The sequence below is a fragment of the Macrotis lagotis genome, chromosome 2, assembly GCF_037893015.1.
Source record: "Macrotis lagotis isolate mMagLag1 chromosome 2, bilby.v1.9.chrom.fasta, whole genome shotgun sequence".
Taxonomy (NCBI): Eukaryota; Metazoa; Chordata; class Mammalia; order Peramelemorphia; family Peramelidae; genus Macrotis; species Macrotis lagotis.
The window spans coordinates 298,122,652-298,137,691 of NC_133659.1; the positions used below are offsets into that span (position 1 = coordinate 298,122,652).

The following is a 15,040-nucleotide window of genomic DNA, read 5'->3' on the forward strand; positions in this document are numbered from 1 at the left end:
CTGTGTGACCTTAGGCAAGTCACTTAATCATATTACCTGAAATAAATAAAATTAAAAATTAAAATTAAATCTTATAAGTCAATCAACAAATGTTTATTGAACCCTTATTACGTTGTCAACAACATAATTAAATACCAATTCTATGGAAGGTACTGTACTGTTTGTCAGATCATTTGTTAAGTATTTAGGGATTCAAAGAAAAGATGAAAAAAAGTCCCTACCCTCAAAGAATTTACATTCTTGTGAGAGAGAAAACATGTACATGTGTCAATATAGACAAAATATATAGAAAGTAAATACAAAGTAATTTTAGAGGATAAGGCACTGGTTTTTTTTAGATTTTAAGAATTATGAGTCTTAAAAATATTTTTACTTGCATTTCTTTTATGCCTATTTTGTTTTAAAAATTATTCCAGTTCCTTAACATTGCAACTGTTTTTCATTATCTCTGTACATTTTTCATCTTTTATCTTGTAGCTTACAGAAAAAATGATAATAGAATACTATGAGAAGTACAAGCCTAGAATGAATGAACTGGAAGCATTTAATATGGTAAATCACAGAATTAAACATAGTAAGATAAGGTGTGTGTGTTTGTGTGTGTGTGTGTGTGTGTGTGTGTGTGTGTGTGTGTGTGTGTGTGTGTGATGGAGCAAACTAATTTATTTTGTGTTTGATATCCTGATTCTAAGAGGAAAAATGCTGAGTTGGATCATGTCCTATTTCAGAACTATATTAGGTGTCAATAAAATAAAAAGAGAACACATGGCAACTTCCTTATAAGGAATTTTATAAATGTGCAGAAATATTAGAGTTCTTTGAAGCCATATTTGTCTTGATTCAGTTATTTCACAAGCATTCGTTTTAATGAATTTCATTCTTAGTGCCCTTTAAAAGCTTCCTGTCCTATATTGCATGAAGATGATACTTCAAAGCAATTTAAATAGTATATGTTTTCCCTATTTTTTTACTTCAGAAAACTTTTTAGCCTAATTTTATCCTTTCTTTTTTTGGAAGATGCAAGGTGGGCATTTGTCATGTCTAGATAGATAGCTAGTTCTGTCATTTTCCATCAGTATTTTCTTCAACAGGACTAGTAAAAGGGAAAGCTCTTCATTCTACTGTTTGGTCAACAATTATAATTATATCTAATCTTTCTTTTAGTTGAAAGTTGTTTTGGCTCCGTGTATAGAGACTTTGATACTTCTGGATCGACTTTGCTATCTTAAAGAACAGGTATTTTTTCACTTTCTAAAGTATCTGAAACAGCTCTGAACTAAGTCAATTAATTGTCTGGTTAATTATGAAAGCTGTACCTTTATTCCAAAACTCACAGTATAATTATTTTCATCATATTTGCAAAGTTTAAGTATTCATTCCATCTCTTTTTTCAACATATGCACAACAGATGTTGTTTGCAGCAAAGCTGCAATAGTAAAGTTTATGTTCTTGTAATTGTATGGTAATTACTAGTCAGTAGACAGTAAACACACAAAGCACTCTATGCTGAGACATTGTATGGCTAAAATTAGTAAGGGCCAGACAGAAGATGCCCTTTGTAACTCCATTTCACACGGATTAGTGCATTTATTTGAATTTCCCTACTAGCCTACTTTGCAGGATATTAGTACCCTTCAGAGTAGTGTTGATGGCCATTCTTTTTTTAGTAAATCATAATTGTATGGTTCTTGTTTGAATGAAGGCGGGGGGGGGGGGGAATGGCCCTTTTTGGTTAGCTTTGAAGGAAGTGGTTTTTGCAGCTTCTGCTCTGGGCTATGGTCAAAATAAAGTTTTGTGACCTGTTTAAATTAAACACATTCATGGGAACAGCCCTGTTTTTCCACTATAAACCCTTCATTTTAACAGTTATGCTTTATCATAAGGAGAGCTTTGCTTTCTTCTCCTCTACAGCCTACTTGGAACAAATGGATTGTAATAAATGTTTGCTTTTGTTCTAACTGGTATTTTTATAGAAAAGGCAATTTTAAAATATTTAAATAATGATGTATTTTTCTCAGCTGCCAGCCAACTGTAAATCAAAGAACATCTTTGATTCTCAAGATGGAGCATGGGTGAAGGGAGAATCACACCTAGTCTATCAGCTACTCATTTTTCTTTTCCTAACTCTTTCCATTGACTTAGATACATAGCTGGGCAAAATGCTTTGGGCTATAGTAAAGACTAACAGATTGAAAGTTAGAAGTCATAAGAAATGATCTTTTTTTTTTTTGCAATTATTGGAAAAGATTTCTATCCTCTAGTATTATCAGTATAAAATATCTCCAGCTAATAAATAAGAAATAATTAATATCTTTAAACCACAAATATCTTTATTTTATTGTAGTTGCTTTGTATACTTTATGAGGCAACTCAATATTAGTCAAGGAAGACTATTTTCTCCCTTTTTTAATGAAACTTTATATATATGTATCTTGTTTTTCCAGGAGAAAAATACATGCCTATTTCATTATCTCCTTTTTGAGTCAACATATTGTATTATATCTAAAGCTCGTATCAATTTACAGGACAATATTGCCTGGTCTGCACTTGTGAAGTTATTTGATCCTGTGAAATCCCCCAGATGCTACGCTGTTATTGCTCTGAAGGAACAGCCATGCTTTCAAGTTGAAGCAAGTTGTTAGATGGACCAGGCTGGAGACTTGATGCAATGATTGCTTTTCTAACCGTGGTATTAATAACAACAGCTGACAATGATGATTTTTGAATGGATTTTTTAATGAATAAAAATAGTGAAAAAAAATAGCATTCCAGTTTTTTTTTTACTTTTGTCAGCCCTTTGCCTTCTCTTCCCCCTTGTTCCCCAACAATCTGCTAAAGAGTTCATTGGTTTTAGTGACCCAGAAGCAGTACAGTAATGTTGTAATGTTATCCCTACTTTTCAGTATTTTCGGGTTCTGGATATTTGTTCTGCATCAAAATTTTGACTTTTTCATTGACTGAAAAACACCAAAATAACAATAATGGAATAATTCAGACTTCTAGCATTTTCTCCCCATACTTTGGTAGGATTCTGAAAATGTTCAGTAGGGAATTTACATTAAAAATCTATCTTTACATAGGTACTAGACTAGATAAGGACAATGGATAATATTTTTAGAATATTAAGATTAGACTATCAATTTTCATTCTTTTTATCTGAGCTATATGAAGTAATTGGTCAACAAGCTTACTTTGAGTGAGGCATTGTGCTGAAATACAAAGAATGACAAAACCAGGGGCGGCTAGGTGGCATAGTGGATAAAGCACCGGCCTTGGAGTCAGGAGGACCTGGGTGACAAAACCAGAGCCCTTATTCTAAAAGAGCTCATATTCTAATGGAGGTTATCATCCATATATGTTATAAGAATCAGTCTGTCCTTTAGAGTTTTCTTGAGTATATATAATTTTTAATAATAGAATGTCTGTCTTTAGCATTATTTGGTTTGTCCTGATTATAGTGTATCAAATGGAAGAAAAACTGTAGTTGTTGTGAAGGCTATGACAAGATACTATGTGTTGTTGGCAAGCCTGTAAATTGGTCCTGCCCTTTGGGAAAAAAATTTGAAGCTATGCTATAAAAATCACAAAACTATGCATGTCCTTTGACCTACCTATACTACTATTGGGCAAATATCTCATGGAAGTCAAAGACAGAAAAGAGACAATGTGCAGAAATATTTATAATAGTTGAGGTACAACGTGAATACCTATCACTTGGGGAATGGCTGAACAAATTGTAGTATTCAGAGGTATAATGAAATATTATTGTGCCATAAGGAAGGATCACAAATTAAGATTATTCAGAAAATAAATGTTGTGGTCTGGAATGATTTGGATGTATCCAAAGTGAAGTTAGCTGAACCAAAAAAATAAAAATATCAACATGTTCTGTAAGAAAAAAAAACACCCAGGATTGACAGATATCACTCCTCTCATCAATACAACAATCACTCTTGGTTTCTAAGGAATAATGTTGAAACATACTTCCTTTCTCTCAGGAGTGAAGTGGTGGACTTTAGATGCAGAATAAAACTATAAAACTGCTAATTCTCAAATATAGTCATTATGTTGGTTTGTTTTGCTTAGATTATGTTACTAGGGGGAGGAGTTTGTGAAAAGAGGGAGGCGTCATTTCAAAGTAACAACAATCGAAAAATAGCAAAAAAAAAAAGTGGTTATTTCAGGACCATGATATCATTCAATGTTTGCTTTGGGATAAGTCTTAACCTACTATAATTAGCAGAAAAATGCTCAGATTTCCATTGCTTACCTAAAACATTGACTTCATATAAATATCCCCACTGATGCTTATTTGATAAGCCTTACTTAAGGCAATATTAAAATAAAAGCTATTTTTCTCAAATTTAAATGAGACAATCCCTGTTCTCAAAGAGGTTAAAAGTCATACTTTGGAAGACCGGGCACTTTTGTACATTTTCAGTGGGATAAAATAATTTTAAAAATCAAATGGAGGGGGGGGGTGGCTAGGTGGTGCAGTGGATAAAGCACTCACCCTGGAGTCAGGAGTACCTGGGTTCAAATCCGGTCTCAGACACGTAATAATTACCTAGCTGTGTGGCCTTGGGCAAGCCACTTAACCCCATTTGCCTTGCAAAAAAAAAAAAAGAAAACAAAAAAAAAATTTAAAAAGATCAAATGGGATAAGGCAGCTAGGTGCTGCAGAGGATACAGCACCAGCCCCAGAAAAAATTTGGCCTCACCACTTAGCTCTGTTACCCTGAGAAAGACATTTAAATTTGATTGCCTCCAACAAAAAAAAAGATAATTATAAAAAAACTTTGAAATACTATATATAAACTGATGCTGTTGTCATTATAATTATTATAATTATTATTATTATTATTATTATTATTATTATTTTAAAATCAAACCTGGCTTGCAGTCTTCTAGTCTGCCCAATTGTAAGAGGAATTGATTAGTGTGGCACTTGTGATTAATCAGTGAATTCAATTTGTGTAAACAGCCAGTTAGAGGTAAAATAAATTCTCCATATTCTAAGTATAGGATGTAAGTCTATTTTCAGTGTGTTTTTCTAAAATCATTAGAAGCAAGGTCACCTATAAGAAAGAACAAGTCAGTCAATCAACTAGCATTTATTAAGCCTGTACTAGGACAGGTAAGTAGAACAGTGAATAGAGCACAGACCTAGAAGTCAAGAGCATGGCAATTCAAATCTGGTCTCAGACACGTAAGTGTGACCTTGGGCAAGTCACTGGACCCTGATTGCCTCCCATCCAGGACCATCTCCAGTCATCCTGATTCATATCTGGCCACTGGACCCAGATGGCTCTGGAGGAGAAAGTGAAATTGTTGACTTAGTACACCCCCCACACTCAATCCAATTCATGTGCTGGTTATGGCATCCCCTCCCTGATGTGGTTGTCTTCTTTGAGAACAAAGGGCAAACATCATCATCACCATCATCATCATCATCATCATCATCACCATCACCAAGCCTGTATCTATTCTACACAAATAATGGTGAAATAAAAGAGTGAAATAAATGCAGAGAAAAAAATAGCATATGTGCTATGAGAAATTTTAGGAAAAATCACTTTGCTCCAATTGGTAGAGGTTGACAAAGCTATAAATAGGAAGTCACATCGAGTTGGTTCTTCTAAGAAAGAAATTGGTATTAGCATATGGAGAATACTTCAGATATAGGCAACCTTATAAAAATGGGCACTGAAGCAGGTCAGTAGAGGATGAGGAGGGACATTACTGAGGTCAGAGCCAAGATGGTGGAGTGAAGGCAGGAATTCCCACAAGGTCTCCCCCAGATCACTCCAAATACCTTTAAATAACAGCCCTAGCCCAATTCCATAGTGATAGAACCCACAGAAAGATTGAGTAAAACAGTTTTTCAGCCCAAGACAATAGGATGATCTGTAGGAAGGTCTGTTACACTAGGGTCAGAGAGGCCCAGAGAGGAGCCCAGCTGAGCAGGCCACCAGAGCGAACTGGCGCCAGCCCACCAGGAACAGCCCTTGGGGTGCCAGGCTCCTGGCAGGTAGCGGTTTCTAGCTCTCTCTCAGCCCAGGGATTGCCAAGGACAACTTGGAAGGTCAGCAGAAACATTGCCGCACTATAGTGAGCTCAGAGCAGGCCTCAGCGTAGACACAGACCCTGGAACCAGGAGCAGACCTGGGGAATCACCCAGCGGCTGCCTCAGAGTGCTCTGCCCATGGACAGTAAGGGGATGGGGGAGACTGCAGGGGTCTCTCTACTAGCCCTGGGGCAGGACTCTGCTACTTTGACCATACTCAGATCCAGGTCACAACCTGGGGTCCCATATTGCCAGAATGGAGCAGGGACCCTCCTCACCGCTCCTGGGCAGAGGGTCATCCACAGACCAGAGCACAGGCCAGGAGAGGAGTCAGAACCTCTATAAGACCTTGAAGGAATTGAGGTCCCCGGGGTGGGGAGGTCGTCCCTAAAAACAGCTGCAAAAGCCCTCCAGAACTTGGAACAGTCATCCTCCCCCTGGAAGCAGAGTTCCATCTTAACTAAAATCAAGTCATAGACGGGGGAAATGAGCAAACATCAGAAGAAAAAGAATCTGACCATAGATAATTACTTTGATCCTATGGAGGATCAAAATGCACTCTAAGAAGATAAGTTTTTGTATCCAAAGCCTCCAAGAAAAATACAAATTGGTCTCAGACTGTGGAAGAGCTCAAAAAAGATTTTGAAAATCAATCAAGAGAGATAGAGGAAAAATTGGGAAGAGAAATGAGAGGGATATAGGAAAATCATGAAAACTAAACTCAGCAACTTCGTGAAGGAATTAAAAAAATACTGAAGAAAATAACATCTAAAAAACCAGTTTTAGACAGCTTAATGGTCCAATGGATAGAGCACCGACCCTAGAGTCAGGAGGACCTGAGTTTAAATCTGGCCTCAGATAATTCCCTAGTTGTGTGACCTCGGGAAAGTCACTTTACCCCCACTGCCTTGCAAAAACCAAAGGGAGGAGGAAGAGGAGGAGGAGGAGGAAGAAAGAAGTGGCTCAGAGTAGAAATAACATACACACTTCATTGGGTATTGAAATCTATCTTACCCTAGTGGATAATAGAAGAGGAAAGGGATGGGAGAAAGGGGTCAAGAGGGTGGGGTGAGGGTGTTGGTGATAGAAGAGAGTGAAGATTGTGGGAGAAGATAGATACAACACACTTTTGAGAACAGGGGGAAAAAGAAGAGAGAGACTGGAACAAATGGGGGGTGGGGAGGAATAGGATGGAGGAAAATACAAGCAATAGCAACTGTGGGAAAAAATTATTGAATCAGCTTCTCTGATGGATGATAAAGAATGCAATCCATCCCAAAGACAGAGCTGGTGGTGTCTGAATATAGAATGAAGAACACTTTTTTTTTCCCTCTCACTATCTTTCTTTGTGGGGGTAAGGGATTATGTCTATTTTTGCAACATGACGACTGTAGTAATGTGAAAAAATAAATTAATTTTAAAAAGAAAATAGGTAGAAGTCAATCTATTTTGTCTTCATTGTAAATAAAAATAATAGTAATGGCTAGAATTTATATACTAGGTTAAGCACTTTCTAATTATTAGTTCATTCTTCACAAAAATTCTGGGAGATAGATGCTGTCATTGTCTCTATTTTACAAGTGAAGCAACCAAGACACCCATGAGGTGACTCGCCCTGGGTCACCCAGTTAGTAAGCGTCTGAGGTCATTCAGGTCTTCCTAACTCAAGGACTGACACTCTATCTCTGCACCACCAACCTGCAAATTAGACTAAAAATACCATGAGATTAAACTAGAAAGATATTTGGGGGTATTAATTAATATCAGGAACAACATTTTATACTTTAGCCATTTGGCAACGGATCCATTGAAGAGTGCATAGTAATTGTGTTGGAAAGATTATTTACATATTATGTTGAAGATGAATTTGATGGTATTGGATTCAGGTTTCGTCTCTGTCATTCTGACTGTATAACTCTGGACAAATCACTTAACTTCAGGATGCTTTAGGCAACTCTCCAAGGTTTTTAGAGAAGGTGCTACCTTTCGTTGGTATGGAATTTCTTCACCCAGAAGTTCACTATGCCAGTGTACCACAGGTTCCATTCCTAGGTTATGTTCAGAATGCTATTGATACAAAAATAAAAGCAAAATTGTTCCTGTTCTCAAGGACTTAGTATTCCACTCAGGAGAGGGAGAATTTGGATTAATGACAAATAAATAAGTGACAGGGATGATGATAGTGGTGATAATGATGACAGATAAATGGGTAGTGATGATTAATGATTGAACTGAGCTCCAATTTAGAAAATGCTTTAGGTTGTGGAAAGTGCTTTACATATATTATTTCATTTTATTTTTTACAGCATTGTGTGATAGGTGCTATCCCTATTTTGTAGATCTAGCATATATTTGAACTCGTTGTTGAATTGGACTGGCAGATCGAATCCCCAGAACTCAGCTGCTACAGTTTCATTCAGTGTCTAGAGGGACTGAGAGCATCTTTTTTAGATAGGAGAGAGAGAGAGAGAGAGAGAGAGAGAGAGAGAGAGAGAGAGAGAGAGAGAGAGAGAGAGAGAGAGAGAGAAAGAGAGAGAGAGAGGACTGAGAGCATCTTTTTAGATAGATGAGAGAGACCTATAGAAGGATGGATGGATAGATAGAAATGGATAAAGCTAGAAAGACAGAGATTCTGAGTCCCTATTTATTTGATTATACATATGAGTATCAGTTGATATCAGTTAGTCAGGTTTAATCAGCTTTTTAACAGACTATTTTACTAGAATGACATAGTAAAAGCAGAAGCATAAAATATTGCCTCAAAATTCTGACATACTCCAGTATAGAGTTCAAGGGAAAGTGGGCTCAAGCTTAAATAACATATAAGGTAAAGGGAAAAAATCTATACTTCCTATTTGCTAAAAGTTCTTTTCTCCTCTTTGGGGGCTTCTTTTGAAGTTCCCCTTAGGCATTATATATCTTTTCCACTATCTAATTTATCCTTGGTCAGCTGTTTCTCTGGCTGCTGCTAAAAGACTAGGATGCGGATGGGAATTCCAAAATCCTCCAGCCTGTTAAAATCAACAAGATCCTTCTTTGACCAAAGCATGGATGTTCTCTCACGTGATTACTTCTCAAATAATTTTCTAGAATATTTCCCCCACTTAGGTACCAGATACTTGAATGCCCAATTTCAAACTACCTTATTGTTTTTAAAGGTGGGTCAATTGATTGAGTCAACTGACACCTCCTTACCCTTCCACAGATGAAGAAATACAAAGAATAAGTAACTTACCCAGAATTAACCACATAATAAGCTTCTAAGGCAAGATTCCAAGCTTGTGTAGTTTACTGCCTTACATACGCCTTCAGAATTCCAACAAAATAACACAAATTAATTTTTTTAAATGGAATGTTAAAAATGCAGGAGTTGGGCATAAAAAAAAAAACTTCTAAAAGCACCTGAAATTGGTTTTCAAAGAAAGTAGAAATTCCAGGAGGTAGAGCTAAGGAATTCTAAACACAAAGACATAGAGGTTTTGACTGCAGTCTATATCAAAAGAATATAAAATAAGGCTAGAAAGGTAAGTGCGAGGTTAAATGTGGAGGGACTTAAATTGTATACTTTTGTCTTAGTAGCAATAGTGTCAACCTGAAGAATTTTTTTTTTAATTTGGGCAAGTGGCATCCTTGCATCTGTTTTTAGAGATTAGTTTGGCAGATGAGCAGAAAATTCATTAGAGTAGAGACTTGAGTCAGCAGGAGCAATTACAAGGCTATTAAATAGTGGATGAGGCCATGATATTCAGACTGAGCTTGTGTGAGTAATACATTTAAGATATAATACTTTTAATCAGCAATATGTAAATAGAAGGAAGGGGAGGGGAGGATAATGAATAAAATTCTCATTTCTTACTCAGGTGGACAGGTTCAAATCTCATCTCTGACATTTGCTACCTGAGCAAGTCATTTAATCTCTAGAGGTGTCAGACAGCTCCTCAGGATTTAGCTTCTACAACATGTGGACATGAGGGGGAAAAATATGGTGAACGGAGTTCCCACACTAGAAGTTCCCTAACTTTAGAATCACTAGTTTGAGTGGAAGGTAGATTGGAGAAGCAAGAGGCAGGAAGACCTGTTGATTGCAAAAGTTCAGAAGATATGTGATGAAGGCTTAAACAAGGTTGTGAGTGTCTGTGAATATTAAATATTATGTCATTCAGGAGTTATTTATTAGATTCTAAGTAGGTTTAAAGTATTGTGCTCCTCCAAAGATTTGTTTATTCTCTCTATATAAGAAAAGCAAATGAAACATTTCAGTTTACCGTGGAGGTAATGACAATTAGGAAAAAAAATGTACAAAAGGATATTGTGCTACCTTCGACCTCAAACCGTGTTAGAATCATGGACATTTCTCCGTGAATTGCAAAATTTCCTTCCTCCTTGAGGACTAGGATGTTTTTATATATATATATATATATATATATATATATATATATATATATATATATATATTTAAATCCATCTCAATGGCTTATATTCATGAATAAGGACTGTTTGAGGAAAAGTGTGCTGTGAAGAACATGTGCTCTATTTAACCTGTGACAAAACTGGCTGAAACTCTCCAAACTTCCCCAGATGGCTTGTACTTGGCTAGCGATGCTACTGGCTGCAAGTGTGGGAATTTATTAGTTGATGTCTTTATCTCAATGGGTTGCCTCATTAAGTTTGCAGATGTTCTGTCAATGTAAGACTTTAAAAAAAATCATACTGTTTTTATTAGAACTTTCCAATGCACAGCACATCCTGGTAGAGTTAACACAGTACAATAGAGAACAAAGCAACATGTATTAAAGTCTCATGGGGGAAAAATACCCCCTCACTTGGATTAGGGAAGCTATGGTCAAGTATCTTAAAATTGAGGAAAAAAAGAATCCAAATCCTAAATTAAGTTTCCTTCCCCATTGACATGTCATTAGAATAAGGTGACATGAGTAATGTAATAGTATCCAAGCTAATTAGCTGACTTCATGCATTTGCCATTGAGATTAACCATGAATTGGTTAAGTCTTCTTTTAGGAGAAGTCATAGCCCACCAAAACTGCTGCGAGTCTTTTAGAGACTCAGTCTTAGAGGTGATGTTCTGTGAAGCAGAGCATGCCCAAGTAATGTGTTTCATGGGGAAGATAAAACAATTCCAGATACCAACTGATTTTTATAAGAGAAGAATATGGTACCCTGGTAGCTTCAGAGCAGTCTCTTATTTTCACGAAAAGCAATTATTTCTACATGTAAGGAAGACCAAATACAGGAATGAGGCAAACAAATCCTAGAGGAAAAAGGCATGTCTGTTCAATTTTTATTGGGAAGGTTTTCCATTGTTTGTGTTTTTTTGGTCCTTTTTCTACTGCTGATTTTGAAAAATTAAGTAGTTTTATGTGGTTTCACTCACTCCAAAGGATTAACCTGACCACAGAAGATGACAAAAGTGTGACTCTAATACAGGAAAGGCAGACACATTCTAAATCTAAAAACTGAGCTGTTCAAGAGACCATCTTGATGTTAACACAGTTCATATTTGACTGAAAAGTCATATCTTGACAGTCATCCAGATAATATAAGAAATAATGAAAAAGGATTTGAGCCCCAACATTGGAAAGCGATTTATATTATAAACTCTCAAATACCTTTGACACTACAAAAGAACTATGACATCAGCATCATAATAGTGAACACTTATATAAGTTTATATAATGCCTTATGGTTTACAAAGTACTATACATATATTATCTCATTTTCTAGTAACAACTCTAAAAGTGCTATTAGCCCCATTTTACTAATAAGAAAAGGGAAGCCAAGGGGTTAAGTGAATGTCTAGGATCAAACAGCTAGTAAATGATTGAGAAAAGATTTGAACTCATGTCTTTCCAAGCCATGTCTTATTAGGTAGTGTCTTTAATTGGGGGGGGGGGGTCAGAGGTAGAAAAAAAAAGAAAATGTTTGCACTTTGTGGCCAACTTTCTGAACTTAACTAGGTTGGCCCTTGAAGATAACCTGTTGGTAAGTCAGTATTCAGTATAACTCAATAGACTGAGTTTGTGGTTGACTGGAACCAACTTTAGGAGCCCTTTAATTCCCCCCATACCATGACCAGGCAGGAGACAGATCTTTGACAAAAGAAAATGACAGTTTGATGTAAAGGATAGAGAGCTGAATTCTGAATCAGGAAGATCTGGATTCAAGTCCTTTTGTTAAAACAAATTGGCAAGGTGTCCCTGGGTGAGTCATTTAACTCCTTAGGCAACTCTCTTAGATGACATTTTCAAGAAGGTGCCAACCCACATTAATAGTTGGAATTTCTTATATTAAAAAAAAATCACAGGTTCAGTCCCAGTCCCCAATACAAATAAATTTGTGTGTCTGTCTTCCTCCATAAATTGTGCCCAACCATCTATAGCATAAATATTTGAAATCAGATAAAAAAAAAAGCCCACTTCAGGCTTTTTTACCATAGAATTTGAATATTTGCCTTTTACTTTCAGTGATATCATCAATAAAGTGTTTCTAGTGTAATTCCAAAATTGCCTCTACCTGAATAAATGAAAGTATCCCATTTCATTTGTCCATAGATGTCAGCAGAATAGCTTCTACCTCAAGATTAAACATGGTTAAGTATTAAAAGCAAACAAAAGCTCCTTAGTGTTCCTTAGCTATGAAAATTATAACTATGGTTAAAAAAAATCAGGCTTCATTTGGTGAAGATATCTATAGACTGTACCACAAGTATTCCTGCAGTGTTTTTGAAGGGGATTACTATTAATTTTATCTAGAGAACATGTGCAGTTTTTACAAAAGCTCCTTAGTGTTCCTTAGCTATGAAAATTATAACTATGGTAAAAAAAATCAGGCTTCATTTGGTGAAGATATCTACAGACTGTACCACAAGTATTCCTGCAGTGTTTTTGAAGGGGATTACTATTAATTTTATCTAGAGAACATGTGCAGTTTTCTGTGAGGTTCAGCTTTCATTGGACTACTCAGAAGTCAAGCTAATTGACTCAGGGATAAGAATCTCACTGATGTTATAAGTAGTCTTCCAATTGCAACCTAGTTTTATTTTATATTATTTTCTTTTTTGTCATTGATGTTTCATAACTGTAGGATATGCCTGTTGGAACTTAGATGAAATGAATTAAAAGATTCAACTTAAGGCTATTTCCCAAGAATGGGTGCTAAGGCTGTTAGTTGAATTTTAAGGAAGAAACTTCTATCAAAGTACATTATTCTTATGTAAGCCATCAATCTTCATCATCATTTGCTAAGTACTGTTGAAGAACATTCAAAATTTTAAAAGTTCTAAAAATATTCATTGGGAGTTACTGGCTTCACCAAAATGCTTTTATTTTTCTAATATTCATAACAGCCCTGCTTGTGGTGGCAAAGAATTGGAAATTGAGTGAATGTCCATCAGTTGGACAATGGCTGAACAAATGTGTTATAGGTATGTTATGGAACACTATTGTTCTATTAAAAATCAGAAGTGATAGGAATTCGGGGAAGTCTGGAAGGATTTGCATGAACTGATGCTGAGTGAGATGAGCAGAACCAGAAGAACATTGTATACCCTAACAGCAATATGGAGGTGATGATCAACCTAGATGGATTTGCTCATTCCATCAGTGCAACAATCAGGCACAGTTTTAGGGTGTCTGGATGGAGAATACCATCTGTATCCAGCTAAAGAATTATGGAGTTTAAACAAAGACCAAAGACTATTCCCTTTAATTTTTTTTAAAAAACTGTTATTATGTAATTTTGCTATCTCTTATACTTTATTTTTTTCCTTAAGGTTATGATTTCTCTCCCATCACTTCCAACTTAGATCAATGAATACCATGGAAACGATGTAAAGACTAACAGACTGCCTGCTGGGGGGGGGGGTGAGGGGGAGCAAAACAAGGATGGGGGAAAATTGTAAAATTCAAAATGAATAAATAAATTTTAAAAAAACAAAATGCTTTTATTTTTATGAGTCTTTATCAGGTTACCCACTTGTCCTATCCCCTCTGTTCCCCTCACCCCTTTTTCTCAGAGAGGACCTTTCATGTTTTGTTATTTTAGGAAAACTGAGACCATGTAATATGGTTTTTATCTCCTTTTAATACTTTCAAAAATCTGTTTTCATGTATCATTCTATCTCGCTTCAAGGAAAGAAGTGGCCCTTTTTGATTTTCAAGACCCTCCTCCCCTCCCCATCACACACTTCTGCCTCTAGCCCTAGCTCCTTTCTTTTCCTCTAGGATTTGTTCCATGATACTTTTCCCTATCTCATATGGAATCTCTCCCTTTATTTTGGCTGTACCCTTCTCTCCCATCCTAATTTCATTCTCTTTCCCCTTCAATCTGTTATCCCAACTCTTTCCACCATATTGCCAAAATTCTAGGAAAAAAGCAATTTTTGATTACTTCCTTTATTTTCTCACCAACCTCTCACACCTCAAGCACCATCGCTCTCAGCAATCTAAAGGATTTCCTTCCTATTTTTCTGAAACTGCTTTATCAGAGTGACAGATGACATGTTAATTGCCAAATCCAGACTTCTTTCTTTCCCAGTCTCCTTGACCTTTCTTTAGCACTGGACACTAATGACTACTTCTTCTGACCATGACTTCCAAGGCAGTGTGTTATGTCTCCAAGTTAGTTCTTTTGTATTTGTAACTGAGTCAATACAATGTAGTAAGCATTTATAAATAATTGTTGAACAATTAATTGATCAGGATAATAGAAATGTAGGTTTTTAGCCACCCCACCCATGACATTTTACCCTGAATACCTTAATGAGGTAAGATTATATCTCAACAATGGTAGCTTTTAGAGAAAATGGATAAAGTCATTCAAACAAGAGCATAGGAACCCTATTTAGATAGACTGAATAAATAATTACATTTCAGGAATCCCTATAAATGTCCAAGCTAGTTAGAATTGAAGTCATTCTAGGCAATCAAATGAGTATGGTATTCTAGCTAAAACTGA

At 36.2% G+C, this 15,040-nt stretch overlaps 1 protein-coding gene and 1 long non-coding RNA gene across 3 annotated transcripts in view; one reads left to right on the plus strand and one right to left on the minus strand.

The window, feature by feature from the left end:
- Positions 1–3,271, plus strand: part of METTL25 (methyltransferase like 25) — a 178,068-nt gene extending 174,797 nt beyond the window's left edge. Inside the window, exons 10-12 of one of the 2 annotated variants that reach the window (XM_074226523.1) lie at positions 478–552; positions 1,165–1,236; positions 2,526–3,271. In XM_074226523.1, the coding sequence (XP_074082624.1) occupies positions 478–552; positions 1,165–1,236; positions 2,526–2,642 (264 nt within the window). In that variant the 3' untranslated portion in view covers positions 2,643–3,271. The remainder of the gene's footprint in view (positions 1–477; positions 553–1,164; positions 1,237–2,525) is intronic. The other variant, XM_074226524.1, reaches the window with a different exon arrangement.
- LOC141515166 (uncharacterized) overlaps positions 1–15,040 on the minus strand; it is an 86,496-nt gene that overhangs the window by 5,347 nt on the left and 66,109 nt on the right. The gene's annotated exons all lie outside the window — the stretch shown is intronic.